We start from the raw sequence: 21,019 nt of genomic DNA, 5'->3' as shown, positions 1-21,019 counted from the left end.
CCTCCCCCCGTTTGTCCCTTGTCTCACTACTCTTCTCCCGGTTTCACCTGCTCCACGATTAGGCCTTTCTTATTTATGAAAATTTCCATTTTGCCTAACTCGCACTTGGTGTTGCTGACCTTTGTTTCTGCACACCTATTCCCCGGCTCTTTTCTCTTGTTTTACTCTTCTCCTCGCCCTTCTTGCCTGGGCTTTGCTTCTGGTTTCAGTGTGCTTTTCTGGAGTGTGATTTTCTCTCTGTGACTTCCTTTTGTTTCTTCCCTTCACGACCCAGATCTCTGACACTTGAGCTCTCCTGATTCCAGTGGTGCTCTTCTTCTCTTCCCTGTTGCCACGTCCCTCTTCATTGCCCCCCCCCCATTCCTCTCTTCGTGTGCCTCCCTCTGTGCTGGTGCGTGCTTCTTTCCATCTGCCCTTTTTTTCCTTTGTCCTTCCGCGCATCTCCATCACTCGGGTCATCTTGTTTGTTCTCCACACTTCCGTCTGTGCCTGTCTCTCTGTGTGTGTTTGGGTGGCGGCACCAGCGGCGTTGCCTACGTGTTATTGGCAGCGTTTCTCTTGTTAAAGGGCTATTTAGATTCCTCTTTCTGTGCGTGATTGCCGGCTACTTCTTGCCTCCCCTGTTGCCTTCGTCTGCGCTCTTCTCCCCGATTCCTTTTCCTCTTCTCCTCTCTTTGTTTACCACTTCGTTGAGTACCCCCCTCATCATTTTTCTCTTTTCTTACCTCTTCTTCGTCTTTTCCTCCGCTCGGATGTCATTAATTCCGTCGTCAGTTCGCCCACCACAAGTGCACAAGCCATCCCCTCGCATAGTGAACTCGCCGCAGGGCCTTCCTCAGCTCATCTATGGCGCTACCGGTGCCGCTGCTAGCGCTCTCGCCGTCGCGGCATACCGTTTCAGGACCAGCGGTGGCGGGGGTGGCGTTGGCATACCACCCGCAGCTCACAGTGGCTACGAGACAAACAGCAGCCGTAATGAGTTGGCACAAGCCCATCAGCGGCACGCTCATCCAATGCCATCACTGACTCAAGCTCACCCATCAACGGCAGGTTCAGCTAGACCACACCAGGAGCTACAGCAAGCTTCGGCTGGCCCGCTGGTGACGGTGCCAACTGCCGCTGCGACGAACTCGTCTAGTGACAGCCCAGCTGTCGCAGATCATGTTCATTCCAGCCCACAGGCCCAGCACGAGCCACAACAGATCACACCGATTAGGGTTTCCCCGGTAGACGAGGGCTACACTGTTGCTGTTGCTGCCCCGCCTCCCTTGAGCGTGCTACCGCCATGGGTGCGGCTGGACTTTACAGCCTTTACGGGCGGGAGCTTTTCAGTAGATACAGCACCCATCGCCGGGGGCAACGCGGGCGGCACTCAGTGGGGGATCATCGCAGTTGAGGATCGGATTGCCACACCGCGACCCACTCAAGGGGAGCGCATAAGAGACGGTGCATCGCTCTCGTACTTGCGCAGGCAGAAGCAAATGCTACGAGAGCACCACTCAGTTCCACCTCAAGCCAATATGGCCGCTGACGGGGTCTTAACCACAGCGGACGCATCCAGCCTCGCCTCTCCGCCTCTGTTTGAGTGGGTGCCATACGATGGCTGGGATATCAGCGACCTCTGTCAGGGACAAGGGGGCGGGTACTGCAGACGAGATGCCCTGGGCCAGCAGCACCGTGTCACGCATCGACTTCGCCATGGTGACCTGTCAGAACCCTTAGGGACGATGGAACCCGGCACAACCATTCCTGGGGAGACACAGAGCCCAGGCGGTGCTGGTAGTGCAGTGATACGTGTCAGAGTTAATGCCAATCTCACAACTGCCTCGCCGCAACGCACTGCAGGAATTTCTGGCGATGACCTAAATGCCCCTCAGAGAGGTCTACAGCAGCAGCAGCAGCACCGGGACCAGCAGAAAGTCGCTGCACCGGCGGCGGCCGACACGCCGCGTGGTTGCCGCGCCGCACGCCTCGCGGAGAACATGGGCCGGGGCAAGTGTGGTGGAGGTAGCGATACCGGAGGTCGTAGGCACGAAGACTTCGCCACAACCTTTGCGGTATCCCCACCCCCACCGCCACTCTTGTCCACCGCTATCGCACGGGGCGCCTCCCCGTTATCGCGCTTGCAGCGTCAGCACACCATGGCGACGGCGCCGCCGCCCTCTGTGGTCTTCTCCGATGCGGTAGCAGCAGCAGCCGCTGCGCGCCGTACCAGCACCGGCGTCTCCGGCCCCCTTTTTCGCCCTATCGAAGCTATGATGCGCAAGGCGCTGCCGATTTCGCGCGCAGGTTTCTCCTTCCGTGCCTGCAGCGTATATACCGGCGTACGATCTGACGGGACGTTGTCCATCATAATGCTGGAGGAGTACCCCGGCTACCCGGAATCTACGCCAACGCAATCCTCACAGGCAAAGACATCGTCTCTTGCATTCCTCGCTACAGCCACAGAGGGCGCACCCATCGTAGCGAGCGTGCAAGAGGTCCACCACGCTACCTCGTCCTTTGGGCCACAGGTACGGCAGGACTCGACATGGCCACCACCCACAGCGTCGACAGAGCATCCAGTCCTTTCATCGTCCGTGGAGACTGACATCTCTCTCCAGTTGCCTGCCACAGTGCCGCAGTCTGCTGCTGCCGGCGTGGCGGGTGCGAAATTCCCTACCGATCTTCTTCAGGATCCCACAGTCACTGGCGGTGTGGTCAACGAGGGAGCTGCTGTCAGTAACCCCTTCGTTGGCCTCACATCTGGTTCTCCTTGCGTTCCGCCGATTTCTAAGCTTCCTCCGCTGCCAGACGGTGGCGGACCACCGTATGCGACCTTAGGAGATAGAGCTCGTCCCACTCGCCTCGGTGCCGTTGTGGCAACAGCTAATCCCGCCGCGGAGGCTCACGGGCTTTGTCGGCCGGTGGAGCTTGAGGGCGACGACTCGCCGACGCGAGCTGTGATGGTGGCAGGGTCGATGACTGCCTTGCGGGGGAAGAGCGTATCCTCGGTTTCATCAGGCGGTGAAGGTGACGGTCAGGGACGCTGGTTTCCGCTGGGGCTCTGCGCTCTTTCCGTTGCCGCGGATGCCGGTAACGGCGCCTTGGCGTCTGTGTCCCCTTTTGGGACGTTGGCAGCGGCGGATGCCGCCACTCGGGCGGAGGGCGCTGCCAGCACGAGGCGGCCTGTATTTGCAGAGCAGACGCACCTGGCTGTCTGCGATAGGGGCTCTAGGCGTGGCGCGGTGCCAGCGGTAGCGAACACCGCATGGATGACGCACATGACGGGCGCGGCGACTGCTGGACCCAAGCCCCTTTCTGCACCAGTCCGCGTCATGCCCTCTCTCACTCCATTCAACCCAACGGAGTCGCCCTCGGCAGGAACCACCAGCACATCTCTCTCCGCCCCTCGGAGCGCCAAGAGCGATGGTGGTGGCAGCGATCGTCAACGCAACCGTCAACCGACGAAGCCGCTTCTACCTGCCTGGTGCCACGTCGTTGCGGAGGTCCTCCTCGCTCCGCCGCTGTCACCACCACCAAAGCTCTGTAGGCCGGGCCAGCGCCAGCCCACCTTCTCCGGCACCACGACGACGACTGTGATGAGCGACATTGACAGTCGAATGTGGAGTGCCGAGGCGCGAGGCGGAGCGCCGATTGGCTGGTCCGCGAAGTTCGTCACGGCGGCTGAGCGGGCATCGGCGACTCAACGCACTGCTCTATCCGTGTCCGCAGTTGCCAATCACCGGGGGATGGGAGGAGTGGAGCAGCAAGAGGAGGTCGCCACACCACTGTTGCCTTCTTCCCTATCGCCGCCGTGCCAGAGTGCCGACCCTGGGGTGGACGCGTTTGGTAACATGAACCCCACCGAACCCCAACACCCTCCACCAGTACCCCTCAAAGCGACGATGCCGGCCCCACTACCACTGGTGTCCAACAGTAATGAGCTTGACGGCGTTGGCGGCGGCCGTGGCGTCGTGCGGGTCATAACGAAGGGGTCCACCGTGGACTTTGATGCCTATGATGCGCCTCACACGTACACGCAGGCACTTCTGGAAGTGAACACCACAGACACTAACACTACAGCCAAGACGAATGCCATGGGATCTGGACATATTGAAGCAGCAGCTACTGCCGACTCAGCTGCTACGGCGGCCACACGGGCGCGAGCGTGCACATCCAACGTTCACCTCTCCACCTCCGCCACACTGTGCCGATTTCGAGACTACCATCAGCACAGGCGCGCGGGAGCGAGAGGCGCCGTTGCTAATTCAGAGGTCGATGCTCGTGGTGCTGGTGTCAGTGCTCCCATTGCTGCCGTGGCGACCACAGTTGCAGAAAGCACAAAGAACAATCCGGACGATGACTGGGCGCCGAATTGCATTCGTGCTTGCGTTGGCGATTCCTCAGCATTGCCAACTCGATTTCATGCTGCCGGCGCAGCAAGGGAAAAGTGGGGCAGCCGCACGAGTACAATCGCTCGTAGTATCGAGACTGCAGGGTTGTTACCGCACTCTGAAGCCGCGTGGCGGCATGCACGCATATGTGGTCTTCCCATCTCAACCTCGAGCCCTGCAGTGGTGCGGCCGACGATGCTGGCTCCCGATGGCACTGAGCTCGTTGTGCAGGAGCACGCGAACGAGCACCCACCCCAACGGCGCCACAGTCAGGTGGGTTACAATACAGGCGCCACTGCTGCCGCCTTCGGCTACTCAGCTCACAAGAACGACGCCTACATTATGAGTGAATGTGCCAACGCCGGATCTCTGCGCGTTGGTGACGCTGCGAGTGCATCGCCCAACGCGGCTATGGCGACCTCATCAGGCATGCTCGGCAGACCGGCTTCAGTGATGCGACTCACTGTAACTATGAGATCCTCAAACGTGCCGGCAGGGGCAGACGGTGAGGCCAGGGGCGGCGACGTAGTCCACCCCTTAGGTTTTGTGAACACTAGCCAGAGTCAACGCTTCAAGGACGTAGACAGACTTGGTTCTCCGCCCATTCACGCAGAGAACATACCGTTGTTTCCCACGCTGCCGGCGTCAATCGAAGCCGTTCCCATATCCGCCTCCCCGCTGGCGTCGCCTCTGCCGAATCGTCTGCAAAAACAGCCGTCACGGGGCTCATCTAACGTCGTGAAGTCGAGGGCTGTGAGCCGTGTACCAACAAAGCCACTTGCACAGCACCCCTCCAAGCTGAGGCGTCCAAGAGGGTATACAGCAGGGTGTGATGTGTGAAGAGCGCGTGAGCGGCGAGGCGCTCGCTTTTATTCTTCTTCGAGCTGTCCTTGCCAAACCGCGTATGTCTGCTCCTGTTGACTAGTGCGGGCTGTGTTGAAGGAGGCGGGGAGGGGGTGGACTGCTGCTGCTGCTATATCATGCCTTTTTCTTTTCTTTCCCTCCTCTCGCTTCTTGTCGGTTCTGTGTCGGTGTACCTCTTCTTGTGTTTCTGAAATTCTCTGTCGGCGGAGGCGCTGCTGTGGAGGTGCAATCAAGGATCCACGCGAATGTGCGTTGCACACTTCATGCTGCTCTTATTGTCTTCGCTATTGCTACTTGGTGTTGGTGCTCCGTGATGTACTCGTTCGACTAAAGACGTACGTTTTTTTTTTTTGCTGGTTTCTTCCTCTGTTTTTCCTCTTCCTCATCATTTCATCTCTCTTGCAGCCCCCCCCCCCCCCCCCCACCTCCTCGCTGGATTAAGCTACACGCAGGGAAACGGGTAGTGATGTGGACGAGGAGTTGCACAGAGCGAGATGGGCGCAGAGGCGTCACTCCCCCCTTCCTACGCCACTACCCCCTTTCCGCATCATGAAGGGAGTCGTTCCGACCTATGAGCTCGAGGACCAGGGCATTCTCTCTTTCCCCCTTTTTCTAAAGGCAGGGAGGAGGGGGGGTATCCACATAGCAGAGGAGCATCGAGTCAAGTAGGAGCCGCACAGGGACCACACAAGAGGAGACAAAGCAAAAGTCGTCATCTTCATGTGCGCCTTTCGTCCATGCGCGTGCTTGCATGCAGATTGAGCGTGTGCATCTCTCGCTGAGCGAGGCCGACGGTGGGGGAGGGGAATCGGGGCGGCAACGCCTCTCCATCCCGATCTGGTCTACTTTGTGGTGCTTCTTCCTCTTCTCCGAAGGTCTTTTTTTGTTTTTTTTTTTTCGTCCGTTTTTACGCTCCGTCACTGCCCTCCCTTCTCCCTCCTCTCCCCTCTTTCCCCTTCCCCCTTCTCGTAGTGCGTGTGTGTGTGTGTGTGTGTGTGTGGGTGGGTGTGTTGGCTCTTTAACCGAATTTTCAGTCGTGATATGGCGCATCTTTAGCCCATCCTTCTCCCTTTTTTTTTCTCCTTATCCGTTGTCCCCGTGGATATCCATGCATCCTCTGCCTATCTGCCCCCCCTCGCCCCCCTCTCTCATTCCAGGTTTTCTGCGCCCCCCCTTCTTCTTGCGGGTGTCTTCTGCCGCCCTTTTTTTCTCCCTTTTGCGTTTCTTTTGTTGTATTGAAGTTTTACTTGTGCTGTTTTGTTCTATTGCTTATGTGTGTGTGTGTGTGTGTGCCGTGCTGCTTACCGTTGAATCAGGTAGCACCCACTCCTGTTTTTCTTTCCTTTTGGCTTCTTTCTCTTTCCCTTCCAAGCTGCTTGCTGATCTTTCGCCTGTCTGCCTCTTACCCCTCTCAACGCCGTTCCTTTCTCTTCCCCAAAGAGATCCTTCATCTCTCTTCTCTTCTTATCATGCAGTTATCGTGTCGCATGTGCGTATGTGTTCATGTGCGTGTACGAGCGCCTTTTGTGGTTTCAGCCCCCTTTTCCTGCTTCCCCTGTGTTCTCTTTCTCTTCGATGCGTCTTCCCTATGCTTTCGATTCTTCTCCGTAGACCCCCCCCACTCCTTCCACCTACCTCTCCTTCCTCCTCTTTCATCATCATCAGCTGAGCTGACGAACCTTTCTTCGTTTTCAATGCGTGTTATACTACGCTTTCGCTTCCCATTTTTGTGTTTTGATCAGAGTGGGACGTCCACACCTCCCTCTCATCCCCCACACGCTCTCTTTCCCTCCTCCTCACCTTCTCCCTTTCGACATTTATACATCCTCCCTTCTTATAGGCCTCTCACTCGTTTTCTCTCGAGTCATGTGTCCATGTATATGCAAGTTTGTGTATTTTGTGTATTGTGTGTGTGTGTGTGCTGCCTCTGCGTTGCTGACGCTGTACTGCACTATCACTGCCGCTACCGCTGCTCTTTCACGTTTGCCGCCGCCGTCACCACCACCTCTCTCGCCCCTTTTTCTCCCCTCTCACCAGCTGACTCCTCCTGTACTGCTTCGTCGTTCTTTTTCTTCGTTCGTACTTACTCTCGCCTCCTTTTTCAGACACACACCCACACACCCACACCAACACACACACACACACAGCCGCGCACTGCTTACGAGAGGATAACACGCACAGCTTGTTGATAGCACTTTCCACCACGCGGGTCTCTCTCTCTCTTTGTCTGTCCTATATATATATATATATTTATTTATTTATTTATTTATTTATATATTTTGAGTGCGTTCTTGCGCCGTGCCGTTTCTTTTGTTGTTCAAGTTGGGTGGATCAAGGGTGCTTCTCTGGTGTTCCTCCGACTTCCCGCCTACACCAGCCACCTCTTTCTGCCAGTTGTGTGCCTTCTCTGCCGTGAAAAGCGAAAGCGAATAACGTGAAAGGGCAAACAGGCGGCCCCCCCTCCCCTTCATCCGCATCGTTGACGTCGACTGCCTCCTACTCCTGAGTCGTTCCTTTTTTCTGTGCGCAGAAGGTGTGCGCCCCTGTATTTGGGTGTCGGCCGCGCGTGGGTGCATCCCGGCGGCGTTGTCTCTGTACGACACTTTCGAGTGTGTAGGTGTCCAGTGCCGCCTGGCGCGTCCCTCTTTGGCTCAACTCTATCAATCGAGAGGCGCGGAGAGACGGAGACGTTGGCAGTACTTCGTCGTAACAGAGGTACACACGCGAGCAAGTGAAACAGGAGGGAGGGGGGGGAACACATGCAGCGAGAGAGAGAGAGAGAGCATCGTCACCGGGTGTAGCAATCGCTTCATCTTTGGTGCATTTTTGTTCTCCTTTTTTTTTCCTTTGCGCTTCACCCATTTACCCACTGCGTAAGTGCGGGTGTATGGAGTCTTTGGTGGCTTTCCATTTCTTCTCCGCATCATGTCGATTTCACGTGGGAGGTGCGGTAATGTACCTCTATCGTGGTGCCGGTCCAAGCTCAAGAGGAAGGGACCGCGTAGCTGTACACGGGATCGCGTGTTGTGGATGCTGTTGAGCTAAGGAGAAGCATGCGCGCACAAATGGTGTACTCAATGACAGGCCCCAGGGCGTCTCTCCTCTGCGTGACCCCTTCCCCATTACTACCTCTGATGCTTACTGTGCTCTCTCTCTCTCTTCCACTCACCTTCTCCTTCGTCATTCCCCCTGCCTCTCCTTCCTCCCTCCCTATCTTTTTTCTCACTGTGATGCTGGCGTGGGCCTCGTATATCAATCCCCCTACACATATCCACAGAGACGTATACACAACGACACAGCAACTGCACCTAACCCCCAATCTCCGACAAAGCTTCATTATTTTCATCACTAATCGTTCAGAACTCCCCACCTTTTCCTCCCCTTTTTCGTTTTGTGCCTCTCCCTTTCCCATTTTCCTCTTTCATCGATGTTTAGTTTTTGATTGATTTCGTCTCTCTCACTCTCTCTTTCCTTACCAGGAGTACTCTTCACCACGTGCTGCCCACACTCTTCATCGCCCTTTCCCACACCTTCTGCGCCTCTGTTTCTCCTCTACTTACGTGCGCGCTCTCTTTTGCCTTGTTCGCTGTCTTCACTTCGTCCTATAAAGCGATAATCCATCTCTAAACAAACAAACAAACAAAAAAAAAACGACAAGGCCAAGCGAAGACTCTCTCCACCAACCCTCCCCCCGCTCACTCGCTCACAAGAAGCCAACACGCGCGAACTCTCTCCTCCTCTCGTGTACAGCTCATCACCTTTTAGATTTTCCTTCTCCCTCCCCTTTGCAGCGCAGAAGAATCCAAGAGATCTCACAGACACCGCTTTTTTTTTTCTTTCTTGAGCACCCCCTCCTCCTCTTTCTCCCTCCACATTCCGTGCTCGACTTGTGTGTGTGTGTGTGTGTGTGTGTGTGTTTCTGCTCTGCCTCTCTGCTTCTATCTTTTCCTCGTCAGAAAAGATCGCTGTTTCGCGTTCCGCGACAACCGCTCTCGCCCTATACTACTGTTTCTTTCAACTGGGTGGGCCACTCTCTGCCTCTCTTTTCTTTCCCTTTCCGCTTGATTCACTGTTTCAGATCGGTGGTTGGAGGCGTTCTAGCTGTGTGTGCGCAGCCTCGTTGGACAGTTGAGGCCGACCTCTGACTCTCCTCTCTTTCGCTTCCTACCCTCCTCTTTCATATATACATATATATATATATAAGTTTGGCACCCTTGTTTTCGTTTTTTTTTTCCTGTTTGTGCTCTTGTAGGTGATCAACCTCCTTGTTCTTGTTTCACTTCGCTCTGTACAGCATCACCGTGAAGAGTATATACGTTGCCTCTCTCTCTTTCTCGGTGATTTCCTTTGTTTTGTTTCGCCTACTCGACTGACGTTAATTACGATTCCTCCTCCTTCCCCCTCTCACACACCCTCTGTCTTCATTTTCCCCGTCCTGTGCTCAAGCTCTCTGTTGGTGGTGTTGTGTGGTGCGTCTCCTTTTTTTTGTTTGTTCTTTCCTTTCAGATCACTTGTGACTTCATACCGCGAAAGCAAACAAAGAAAAGTGCACACAGACACACAGACAATACATCTGGTCTCGCTCGCTTGCTCTCTCTCTCTGTGTTGGCGTTTTCTGTCTGCTCTCTCGTCTCTGTCCTCTTTTCTTGTAACGCCTCTTTAACTGGGGCACCCCCCAAAAAATCGGAGTCCGTTTTCTCTTCCTCTCTTTTCTTTCCCTTTTCGCTTTCTCTGTCTCTCTCCGCCGACATACTTCTGTCTTTCCTCGGTTCGCCACCGTGTGTCCATCTCCGTCATCTCTGCGCTTGTGCTCTTCTTCCTTGCTGCCTTCTTGCTCTCCTGTGTGTTCGCGGCTCTCGCGTGTTGCCCACTCTTTCCCGCCCGTCGTGCAGCTTTTCTCTCTTTGGCCCTTTGTAACCTATGATGGCCTACTCGCCCACGCACATAGCTGAGCGACTCCAGACAAGGAGCCCCACCACCGCGTCCAGCGCATCCGCTACAATGCTGCCGACGTCATACCCATTAGCAAACGCTGGGTGCATTGAGGCAGTTGTCGTCGCCACCGGTATCACTACAGTGAGCGGGAGTGACGACGCTTCTCAGTACCCAATGCCGCACACCGACAACGCACCGCTCCTGTTTGCGGAGCCGCCACACCCGGTCGACGACAACGCCGATTGCAGTAACGACGAACAGATTGACCCCAATGACCCGCACCTGGGCATCATGCCAGACTCTCTCTCCTGCACCCTGGCTACACCAGCCGGGATGCAGGAGTCCGAGGACGTCTATGACGGCTCAATGCCGTCGACATCCGCCGCCAGCACTACGATGACGGCGCTGGGTTGTGCGGCAGCACCGACGCTTCAGGCTTCCTTTACTCCTGGTGCGAGCACATCCATCACACCTGCGCCCGTCGAGGCGCACAGCGCAAGTGGCACACTCCCGTTCCTGCAGCACCGCTGGGTTGGCAACTACGACAGCGGCAGCCGGCGCTTGTCATTCCGCGGCGCCGATCGCAGCACTACTGCTAGCGGCTATGGGCTGCGACTCGTCGGCGATGATGTGGAGTGGCTACAGGGAAGCTTTGAAGACAGTACTACCTCTCCACGAGAGGAGGTGCAGCCGTCGTGGCAGCACCTGCAGCACCAACAACCCACGGACAAGAGCAACGCCGCTCGAGCGATGCCGCCAACTCTCAGCGATGCTGGGGCGAGTGCTGTTCGGAAGAAGGCGCCTGAGGCTCACTACCATTTTGAGCGCGCTGTGCAGTCGCAGCCGCAGCGGCAGACCGCTTATCAGAGCACAGATGAGGAGGACAGCCAGGCAGCGGCCATGCTGTGGGCGGCTCAACAGATGGCCGCACTGGAATAATAGAGTTACTGGCGGCATGTGTGAGTGCGTGCCGCAGTACCGCATCTACGTCTATTCCCTATGCCAAGCGCTCGTATTACAGTCGATGTAGCTGACGGTAGGCACACCGTACTGGTGAACCGGGACCGAATAGGAGAGAGGCTAAGGTGGTCAAGAGGAGGCCCCTAAGTAGTGCGCCGATGCAGACAAGCCCCGAGGGAAACTGGGGAGCTGTATCTAAGAGGGGGGGGGAGAAGGGCTTTTTCGAGATGAATGACGACTGTGCACCTGCGCACGTATTCAGGGACACATCAACGCGATGCCTTCACGCCATGATGTGGCGTAGCGATCTGGTGATTCAAACGCATACACCTCGGCGTAAGGCACTGGCGCCTTTTCTTCCCTCTTTCTGCTCTCTCTCACTCTCTCCTGCTGCCTCGTTTTGCCAGGTGCGCATAGTTGTTCAGCTACGGTGCACCACACCCACCCACACCTCCACAGGGGAAAGGCAAAAGCAAGAAGAACTCGACGTTGCGCGCAGGAGCATGATAAGGAGGAGAGAGGCAGTCGAAGGGGTTAGCGAGGGCTGACTTGTCAGAGGAGGAAGGCTCCCTTCCCTCTCCCACTCTCCTCCCAAAAGAGAAACGACGAGGAGAGCAGAAGTCTCGCTCGCTCGCTCTTTCCTTTTTTTATTTTCTTCCCTTTAGGCGGGAGAATCTCTTCGCCACGTACGCTCTTCTTTCTTTCTCCGATTTCAGCAGACGCCCATCGCACTCCATTCCTAATTCGTCCATTCGGAGGTCCTTCCCACCTTCACTCCACTTCTTATATGAAATGAGCCGGGAAAAAACGAAGGGAAGGTGAGGCTGGCAGACACATGCAGATGCATTATGGTTGAAGGGGAGGATGCGTACACGCTAGTAAGCTTGTATGGGTGCCTATATAAATATATATATATGCGTGTGTGTGTGTTGTTGTAATGAAGCACCGGTGAGCTCTGTCCGACGTACATGTCGTGTGGGTCGTATTCGAAGTCTAGACAAGACGAGAAGGTCGAAGAACATGGGTGCGCAGGCAAGTGAAAAGTCAGAGTAAGAGGCTAACGAAACAGAGAGGGAAAAAGGTGAAGGTCATCGGTAATGATGTCTGCGCCTTTTTTTTTCTCTCTGAATCCACAAGGTAAAGAAAAGCGATTGCGTGAGGGTACTGGGAAGCTGCAGTGCGGCAGCTGTTCGTGCTGCTGTTGGAGAATAACGAGAGCGGGAGACGGAGAGTCAAGGGTGTTAAGCGCACGAGAAAACGAGCATAGGGTCCGCACTAACACACAAACGAAGGGGAGTGCAGCGTGAGCAGCTGACCACCACCTACGAGACAAGAGCGAAAGATGGAGGGAGTAGCGTAGTTTCGCATGCTTACAGAAGTGACATACTCATGCGATGTGTTTCATCTTCCTGCTTTCTTCCACAGCCTTCGCATTTTTTCCCTTTCAGCTGCAAGTGAGTGTTTCTAACCCCCTTTTTTTCAGGGGATTTTTTTCCTTCCCTGACTTCTTCCCCACTCCTCGTCTTTTGATAAGTATGTTTGTGAACCCTTGTTTTTATCTCTGTACCGTGCACTGGCCTGATGCCTGTGCACCTGTGACGGTGTTGGTCGGTTGCGGTTGTATTGGCGCACCCTTCCACTCGTGCGCGTCTCCATGTCTGTGTACTCGCTCTTTGCCCCTCTGTCCCCCCTCTCAGCTTGTGTGCTCCTTCTGGCTCTCTTCTTACCTTTTCTTTCCACACTGTTGCTTCACCAAGTTTGCGTTTTTTTTTTTTTCGCTCTTCCGTCCTTCCGCTGTCTGTTTATTCATTCATCTTTGTCTCTCTTTTTTTTTCCGTGGTCTTCTTCACATGTGCCCTGTGAGTGGCATTGATCGGCTTATTTTTGCCCCTTTCTATGCTCACTCTGCTTAGCGAAGCACATCTCTATGTACGTCATGGTTGGGCGTTATTTGTTGGCGTTTTCTATTTTTTTTGTTGTGTTGCTGGAGAGTTGCTGCGCATCGATGGTGATGGGCCACTGTGCCACGCATTTTTCCATTTTCTGTTTGCTGCGTGTATGCACTGGCGCGCGGCCGTATGTGCGTCTTTGTGCTACCTTTGATAATCTTTTCTTTTCTATTTTTTTTTTTTTTGCTGATCCACACCTCAGCTCGTGTGTGTGTGTGTGTGCTGCTGTGCCTCCTCCCCTGCTGTTAGTAGCCATGTGCTTTCTATTTCTTTTCCTCCCCACGATGCCAACAGGCGCGTCGTCCCCCCCTCCTCCGTTGTCTTTCTTCTATTCCCCCTTTTCGATGTTGCTCTGCTTCGACTTCGCGTGCGATTACTCGTGGTACTCCCCACTTCCCTTGCTGATGTCTTCCCCCTTTTCTAATTTTTTTTTGTTCCAACTTCACATGTGTGTGTATGTGTGTAGGACTTATGCCTTTACTATTGTTCTCTCTGCCCCTCTTCTCTGAGGGTGGGCGCTGTTGGTTTTCTTCCTTTTTCACCACCATCTCCCCGTCTCTCGCTCTTTTTTTTTTCGTTTCCCATGTTCCCCGTGTCGTAGCCCTTGCGCGAGAGCACTCGAGTCGTTACTGAGGTATTCTCCGTCCATCTTTTTTCCTCTCGTGGGGGGGGGTTCTTTTTTTTATTTTTTATTTTTATTTGTCCCCTTCTTTGGTCAGATTTTGGTGTGTCGGACTGACGTTCGTGTTGCGTCGCTCTGAAGATGTATATTTTCCACGCTGTGTGTCTTTTTTTTTCCCTCCCTTCCCTCCCTTCCCCTCTTCCTTTTTTTTTCTCCCTCCCTCTCTCTCTTCTCCTACTCCCCCTCGTGTCACGGCGCGATGAATTCATCTCTGTGCTCGTCCGTGCACGTGTTTTGTTTTGTTCGTAATGGGGGCTCTTCTCTCTTCGAGCCTGGAGGAGTGTTCGTCCCGGTGCGCCCATGCCCGTGTCTTTTGTGTCTCTAACGCTTTGCTCGGCAGTGCATGGCCCCTGCGTGCGTGTCTTTCGCTCTTCTGAGCACACTTTTATTTTTGAGTGGGTTTTGACTCCCCTCTGTCTCGGTTGATCCTCGGAGAGGCTCTCACTTTTTCATAATGGACGCAGAGCAAGACGGCAAGGCGAGATGCACACGCACACACACCCATACAAGGGTAAATTCGCAGAAAGCAAGTTGCAGCACCTAAGGACCCTAAGAATACATAAAAGAGGCAGGCTTTCTCAAGCGCAGTAGAGAGAAGGGTGAGAAAGAATGGCAAGAGGCAAGCGCGTCAAGGTAGCTCAGCTCACTCCAATCTTTCCCAGACCCCCCCCCCCCCACACGCCTAGAATGTGGGTCTCACTGTGTTCACATGACGCAACTTTTCACTTCTCTTGCATGCTGCCTTTTTTTTTTTCTCCCTGAATTCGACTCTTATGCTTTGTTGTGCACGTGGGCGCGTGCTTTCCTGTATCTTTCTTCTTCCCGTATGCGCGCTCTGTTTCATCGCTCTCGCTCTGCCCTCTCGCTAAAATTTTCCCTTTTCTTTTTCGTTCTATAACTTCAAGCCTTCGCTGCCTTTTTTTTATTCTGTTTCGACCGCGTTTGTGTTGTCTTGCTCCCGGTCATCGGTATTCACCATGCTGTGTGGGTTTTCTTTGTTTTCTTTTTGTTTCTCTCTTGCACACACGCTCTTCTTAGTTGGTCGCTTTCGCTGTCCTACGTGTAAAGGATGTGCGCTCTTCTTGTCTTTCTTCATTCTCCTGTCCTGAATTGTTTGGTGCATTGTTTTCTCTTTATTTCATTGTCATAACGATCTTTATCTTTGTGTGTGCATTTTTTTCTTTTTATATTTGCCCGTGTTGATGTCCGTGAGCATACGTGCACGCGCGTCTTTGCTCATTTCTTTTTTTTTTCTTCCCTTTTCCTTTTCCGCCTTACCTTCCTCGCTCGCCGCTACCCCAGGTCGCTATACACTTTTTTTTTTGCCTTTTAGCTCCCTCTCTCTCGCTCTCCTGAGGCGAGGTTAGTACGTATGCACGCGTGTGTGCATCTGTGCCGGTGATCGAGCACTTGGCTGTTTTTTTTTCTTTGATCTCCCACCCCCTTTTTATATCGTTCCCAAGCCTGCGTCTTCTGCATCGGCATTCTGCCTGGGTTTCTGCGTGGTGCATGCCATGGTGGCTGTCGACGAGTATTTGTGTGGTTATAACCGCACTTGTCATTTCCCCCCTTCCTACAAGCATCATTCTTTTTTTTTTCCTCTCCTTTTTTTTTCTGTGAGAGCGTGTGTGTACGTCTGCCGTACCACCTGTTATGTCTCTGGTTTATTCTTTTCTTTCTCCTGTGTCCACCTATTCTATTAATGCGGCTGCGACTCAATCACCACCTTCCCTCTCTCTTCTATATCCCCACCTGTCCGCCTTTTAAAGCGTACTTTTCTCTCTCCCCTCTTCGTCTTTGAGCTGTTTTCAGGGATACCTTTATACCTCTATACCTCACTCACTCACTCACCCCCCTTTTTTCTATTTTTTTGTTGTTGTCTGCCGGTCGCGTCTCTTTTTTTCATCTCTCTTCGTTTTCTCGTTTCGTTCGTTTTTCTCTTTTTTCTCCCCCCACCACTCCCCCTCTCCCCTCCCCCTCTCTCTCTGAGGCTCTTACGCTCACGTAAGCGGGAGGCGATATACACACACACACACGCACACAAAGAATGCATTATACACCTGCTCACACCCAAAAACCAGCCACTCATACGGCCGAACACGAGTTTCTTTCGTTCGCTCTTTCCGTGTTCTCTCCTCCTCCTTCTCCTCCTCCATTTCGTGGGTTTTCTTCACCCCTCTCTTGGCGTTTGCTCTTCTCTTTTTGTTTGTTGACTTCTTTCGTTTGGCCTCTCTCTCCGTGTCCACCTCTCACTCACTCACTCTTTTTTTTTCTCTCTTAGCCCGATATGCTTCTGCGACTTCATGTTGAGTCTTTGAGTCTCCTCTTGTGTACTTTGGCTCTTTTCATGTCGCTTCCTTTTTTTTGCCTTACATATTCGTGTTGGCTCTCCTCGCCTCTCTTCTCCCCCTCTCTCTCTCCTCTCCCCTCCCCTCCTCGTCATGTCAGTCGCGATCTCTCCGATCCCGCGCTCGATAACGCGTTCAACGTTGCTTAATTTAATGTTTTTTTTTTCTCTTCTGTTTTTTTTTTGTTTGTTCGCTGGTTGTGCTTTGTGTTGTCCTCGCAGTCACTGCGGAGTGTATCGACTGTGCCCCTCTTCTCTCTCGCTGTCTCGTTTTTACGTTTGCTCCGCTTCCCCCCCCCCCCCCCCCCCGCATCTCGCGCCCTCTTTTCTCCTGCTTCTTGCTTCTCTCTCTACGCCTCTATCAGGGGGACAGGGAGGGGGGGGGAGAGAGAGAGAGAGAGAAAGCGATCTCAAAGGGCTCTTTCTGGTGATAGAGGAGGGAGTGGGTGGGTGAGAGAGCGGTAGGGGGGAGGGTCGACGTTGCAGTGAAAGAACGAAGTCCAAACCGGGGGTCATGCAAAGAGAGTTATCACCAAGTATGTATACACTCACATACCTTCATCGAGACCTCTTTGCCTTTTGGCGGGCACTCACGTTTTTTCTTGCTCATTTTTTTTCCCGCTTTTCCCTCTTCGATTTAATTCGTCTCCCCCTTCCTCTCTCTTCCGCTCCCCCATTAACATCCACGCACATAGGACACCTGCAGCGGAGCAGCGAAAGAGCGAGTGCGAGCGAGGCTGCTCGAGTGTCTGTCTCGCCTTTTTTCCCTTTAGCTATGTGTTCATGTGGGTGGCGAGTGCTCGCCTTTGCGCGCCGTATTTCTCCTCTTTTCTGCTATCTTTTTTTTTTCTTGTGTGTGTTACCCCACTGGTGCACCCGCTCTCCCACTCCCTCCCCCACTTTGGGCTGTGACGTCTTTCCTTTCTTTGTGCTGCCATGGGCATCCTTTTAGCCAACAAAGAAGATGGCAGACCGGAAAGAAGAGGGTGAAAGGAAAGACAGAGTGGATGGAAAAAGTGGAACAGCCCACTGCTGCGCCTCATCAGCACATACGGCCACACGCATATACATGCACTCAACCGTGTGGAGGAGAGTGACAGCGAAGGCAGTGCGACTGGACTCTTCTCACTTTTCTGTCGTCTTTGTTCTTCCAAGCACTACGATGACGCCTCGTTGTCGGCTCTTCTCTCTTTCAGGCATGTATGTCGCACTCTGTACACACGTGTCGGGCGCATACATTGCGTATTTCTTTCCCCTGTTTTGCTTGTGCGTCTATGCCTGCGTATGCTTGATTGGCCTTCATGTATGCCCGGATGCAACTACCCTTTCCCTGCCTTATTCATTCAAAAAAAAAAAAAGGGGAAAGACCCGCGCCAACGCTTTTTTTTGTTTCACTTTCGAGGTGGTGGCTGTGCGCTCCTCACTCCCCCGCGCTTTTCTTCCGCCCACCCGCCGCCTGCATTGCCTCTGGCATGTTCCGCTGTCTTTGCCAGTTCCTTTCTTCGTTCAGTGAAGACGCTCTGACAGACACACCCTCACGTCGCACACGTACAGACACTCCAGGCGCAATGTGGACCTATCGGACCTTGTGTCTTTTGTATAAGAAAATGTTCCGATGGGGACGCACTTATCCAGGTGCTCCTGTCCTACCGGTGCGCAACCGACAGAGGATGTGCAGGTGTGACGTTGCTCCCGCCTTCCGTGGCGTTGTGGTGTAGCCCCTCTTCACTTATAGCGCTCGCACGTGTGTTACTTCTTCACGCCTCGCCTACTCTTTTGTTTGCGTCTGTCTGTGCGCTCACGTGGGGCGCGTATTTTGTGCTCGTGTGCCAGTCACAACGGTAACGGGTACGCGACTACGTGCATTTTTTTTATTTTTTTTATTTGATCTTCTTTTATTTGTTCTTGTTACGTTGCTTCTGTCTGTGTGTCTTCCTTGATTACGGCTAAGCTGCGTTACGTTCTTTTCCCTTTTATTTCTTCCTCCTCGTTCCATGCTCTCAGCGTTTATTGAGACTAGGGAAAAGAGGATTTCATTCGTTGCTCGTGTCTTGCCGCTAGTGCAGTGTATGTATGAAGATGATGAACTTGCTCATATATGAATGAAGGAGCTCTGTTGACTCTCTCACTTTTCCCTCTTCTTACCCCCACACCTCCCTCTGTATTGACTTCAGAGAGCAGTTGAGCTTCTCGAGGTGATGGCTGAAATTCGGGAAAAAGCGCACCTTTCCATCCCAAGTCCATCTTACATAATGTGTGCTGTGTGATCTTGTTGTGCTTCAGAAATGAAGGGCCACGCTCGTTACTGTCGGCCTTCCTCGACGAACGGCGCCGGCGCCTGTGTGGAGTCGCTGGCCTGCTTGCGGCTCCCTCCTCTGCAGTGTTGCATTGGGCTCGCGATGTTTGTCGTTCGTGAGCAGCACGCGCACGAGAGAGAGGGGGGGGGGCATATTTTTTTTCTCTCACATGACCTGCAGGTACACCATTTTCTCGGCATTGTACGCACTTTCCTGACCTCTGGGCTCGGGGATGTTCTCCCCCCTCCCTCCCGCGGCTGGACCAGGCGAGGTCGGATAAGTTGAGGAAGGTGAGCGAGACTTCTCACCCATGTCGTAAGTGGCCATGTACTGGCTACGCAGGTAAATATCATGTGTGAGGTGCAGTTTTTTATCCGAGGGAGGGATGACAGTTTTGCAGGCAGCTTACACCTTCACTTTCGCCCCCGCTTCTTCCTGTCTCGCGGAGCAAAGTTGATGGAGGAGCTGTCCAGCTTTGTGTCCGAGCATAGCATCGTACAGCGCGCTTGCGACACCTGGTGTAGAAAGAGTCAAAATCCGCTTTAATTCTCCGCTCTCCTTCAACCCCCTCTCTTCGGACGCCGAGATGCCTGGAATTCTCCTGGCGCGTATTATCTGTGGCTCAACTTCAGCTCTCTCTCTCTAATACACTGAAGAAGTAAGGCGAGCATTCTCATGTGTGTGTGTGTGTGCTGTTCTGCTCTGCTTTTTTCTCTCTTTTTTTTTAAGTGAAGAGTAGAAAAAACAGGAAAGAAAGTGGGATGAGGGGGTGAAGCCTCGTTGGACCACCTCTGCACATCTCACATCGTGGTGGATCATTTCTTCACGCTCTTCGCTCTGTCGCTTACTCATCAATTCACGTTGCGGTTTCCTTCTCCGTACACGCCTGTTCACCACTTTTTCCGTCTTGGCGCTGCTGCTCTTGTTTTTTTTTTCTCTCCTGCGCCTGCGCCTCTGCAATTCTTCATCGATTTTTTTTTCTGCTCATCTTTCCCTCTTAGCAGACTCTCACATGCGCCTGACCTGCCTTATATCCTCAGAGCAAGTGTATGATGAGAAAGAGACCGGGAAAAAGGCAGGAAGTTGGTGGTGATGTTAGTGGTGATGAGACGTACAAGTCAAGCGTACATGCCATCCGCGCCCATCTGCGTGCGCCTTGCGACGATACAGAAGGGACAAGAGGGGAGGCAGGACGAACTAGCACAGACCCGAAGCTCAGCCGCGTGAACGGTGGTCGCTCCCTGTCAGTTTACACGACAGTGCAATGAAGGGGGGAAAGAGAGCGAGAAAAAAAGAGGAAGACGGACAAGTGATAGAGCGGGGTGGGTGACTCGATATGGTGTATGTGTGTGTGTGTGTATATGCATGCAATGGAGCGGGTGGGACAAAGTGCTTCTAAGCCCCCCCTCTCCCACTGCCGCGACTTCAACTCCCCTTCACAACTCCCTCCCTCTTCTTTCCTTCGATATTTCTTTTTGGCTGATTTCTTTGTTTTATTCGCTGTCTTGCTCTTTTTTTTTTGCTTTCCTTTGCTGGCGGACGAGGCCCGCCGGCACCGTCGCCTCCTTCTCTCTCTCTCTTTCTCTCTCTCGTTTCATCCTTCCAAGCCAATCAGCCCTCGTTCCAACCACCCCCGATACGGACAAGAGAAGTAACAACAAAGCTACAACGAGATAATGACAGATTAGGGTACGGAATGAGACCAATAACGATGAGAAGACAATGCAGCACTCGTGAGAGGTCCCGCAAGTGTGTTGTCAGCTTCCCCGGTTCTCTCTCATCCGCGTCACCACTCTGCGAGTGCACGTTCGCACTCCGCTCTTTCAACGTAGGCTTTGGTGTGGCTGCTTGGGCTGCCGTTGCACACCATCGTAGGCAGCGAGCACGATTGTGCCTCCTGTTTTCTATCTCCCAATGTTACACATACCCGGACACACGCAGAGATGCATTCGACTGATCGAGATGTGCGCGTGCTGAGCTGTGCCAGAGAGAGAGAGAGAGAGAGGAGGTAAATGTACACGCCATTCATTCATTTTCTCTCCCCTATTATCACGGCTCTCCTCCTCTCTCTTTTTTGCTACTCTTCTCCCCTCCTCTGTCCCTTTCTCTCCACAATTTTTCTTCAAACTCCACTCACGCTAGTGCGCCCGAGTCGTGCCAGTGTGTGCTTGTCCCTGCCACTGTGTGTGTGTGTCTCTCTCTCTTCTCCGCTCTCTCGTCTGTGCTGCTTCCACGTCTCTCCCCCTCTTAATCGGGGCCTCTCCCCCCTTTTTTGGGGTACCACATACGCACACCTCCCCTCATATGCCGCGGCGGTGGCGTTGGTTTCAACGTGGCGCTCCCTGGTGGGCTGCGGGCGGACTGTCCTGGCGAAGAGAAAGCCTGACGGCATGCAGGCAACAACTCCCTCCGTTGTGCGAGGCTTCTTTGCTCGCAGTGGACAGGTGGCGTAGTGCAGACGTGCCTCAATTCAGAAGCGGCCTCGATGTTGTATGATAGTCATGCATGCATAGGCGCTGCGGCAAGAGGCTGCAGCCCCCTTGCGGCTGGCGAGCTGAGTGTGAAGCTATAGAGATGGGAACTTGGTCTGCTGCCAAGACAACTCGATC

General features: G+C 53.6%; 2 protein-coding genes across 2 annotated transcripts, besides 1 other annotated feature; both read left to right on the top strand.

Annotated features, from left to right (window-relative positions):
* Positions 1-752: 752 nt before the first annotated feature.
* Positions 753-5,216, top strand: LPMP_120510 (hypothetical protein; the record flags this gene model as incomplete). Its single annotated transcript, XM_010698730.1, has 1 exon — positions 753-5,216. The coding sequence occupies one exon, from the start codon at positions 753-755 to the stop codon at positions 5,214-5,216; it is 4,464 nt and encodes a 1,487-aa protein (XP_010697032.1).
* Positions 5,217-10,349: 5,133 nt separating this feature from the next.
* LPMP_120500 (hypothetical protein) lies at positions 10,350-11,114 on the top strand (the record flags this gene model as incomplete). Its single annotated transcript, XM_010698729.1, has 1 exon — positions 10,350-11,114. One exon carries the CDS (start codon positions 10,350-10,352, stop codon positions 11,112-11,114), a length of 765 nt encoding a protein of 254 aa, XP_010697031.1.
* Positions 11,115-20,765: 9,651 nt separating this feature from the next.
* Positions 20,766-21,019: part of a repeat region that runs on past the window's edge.

This window comes from Leishmania panamensis (genome assembly GCF_000755165.1).
Source record: "Leishmania panamensis strain MHOM/PA/94/PSC-1 chromosome 12 sequence".
Classification (NCBI taxonomy): Eukaryota; Euglenozoa; class Kinetoplastea; order Trypanosomatida; family Trypanosomatidae; genus Leishmania; species Leishmania panamensis.
Note: the sequence above shows the minus strand (reverse complement) of the source record. Positions and strands in the feature narration are given on the sequence as shown.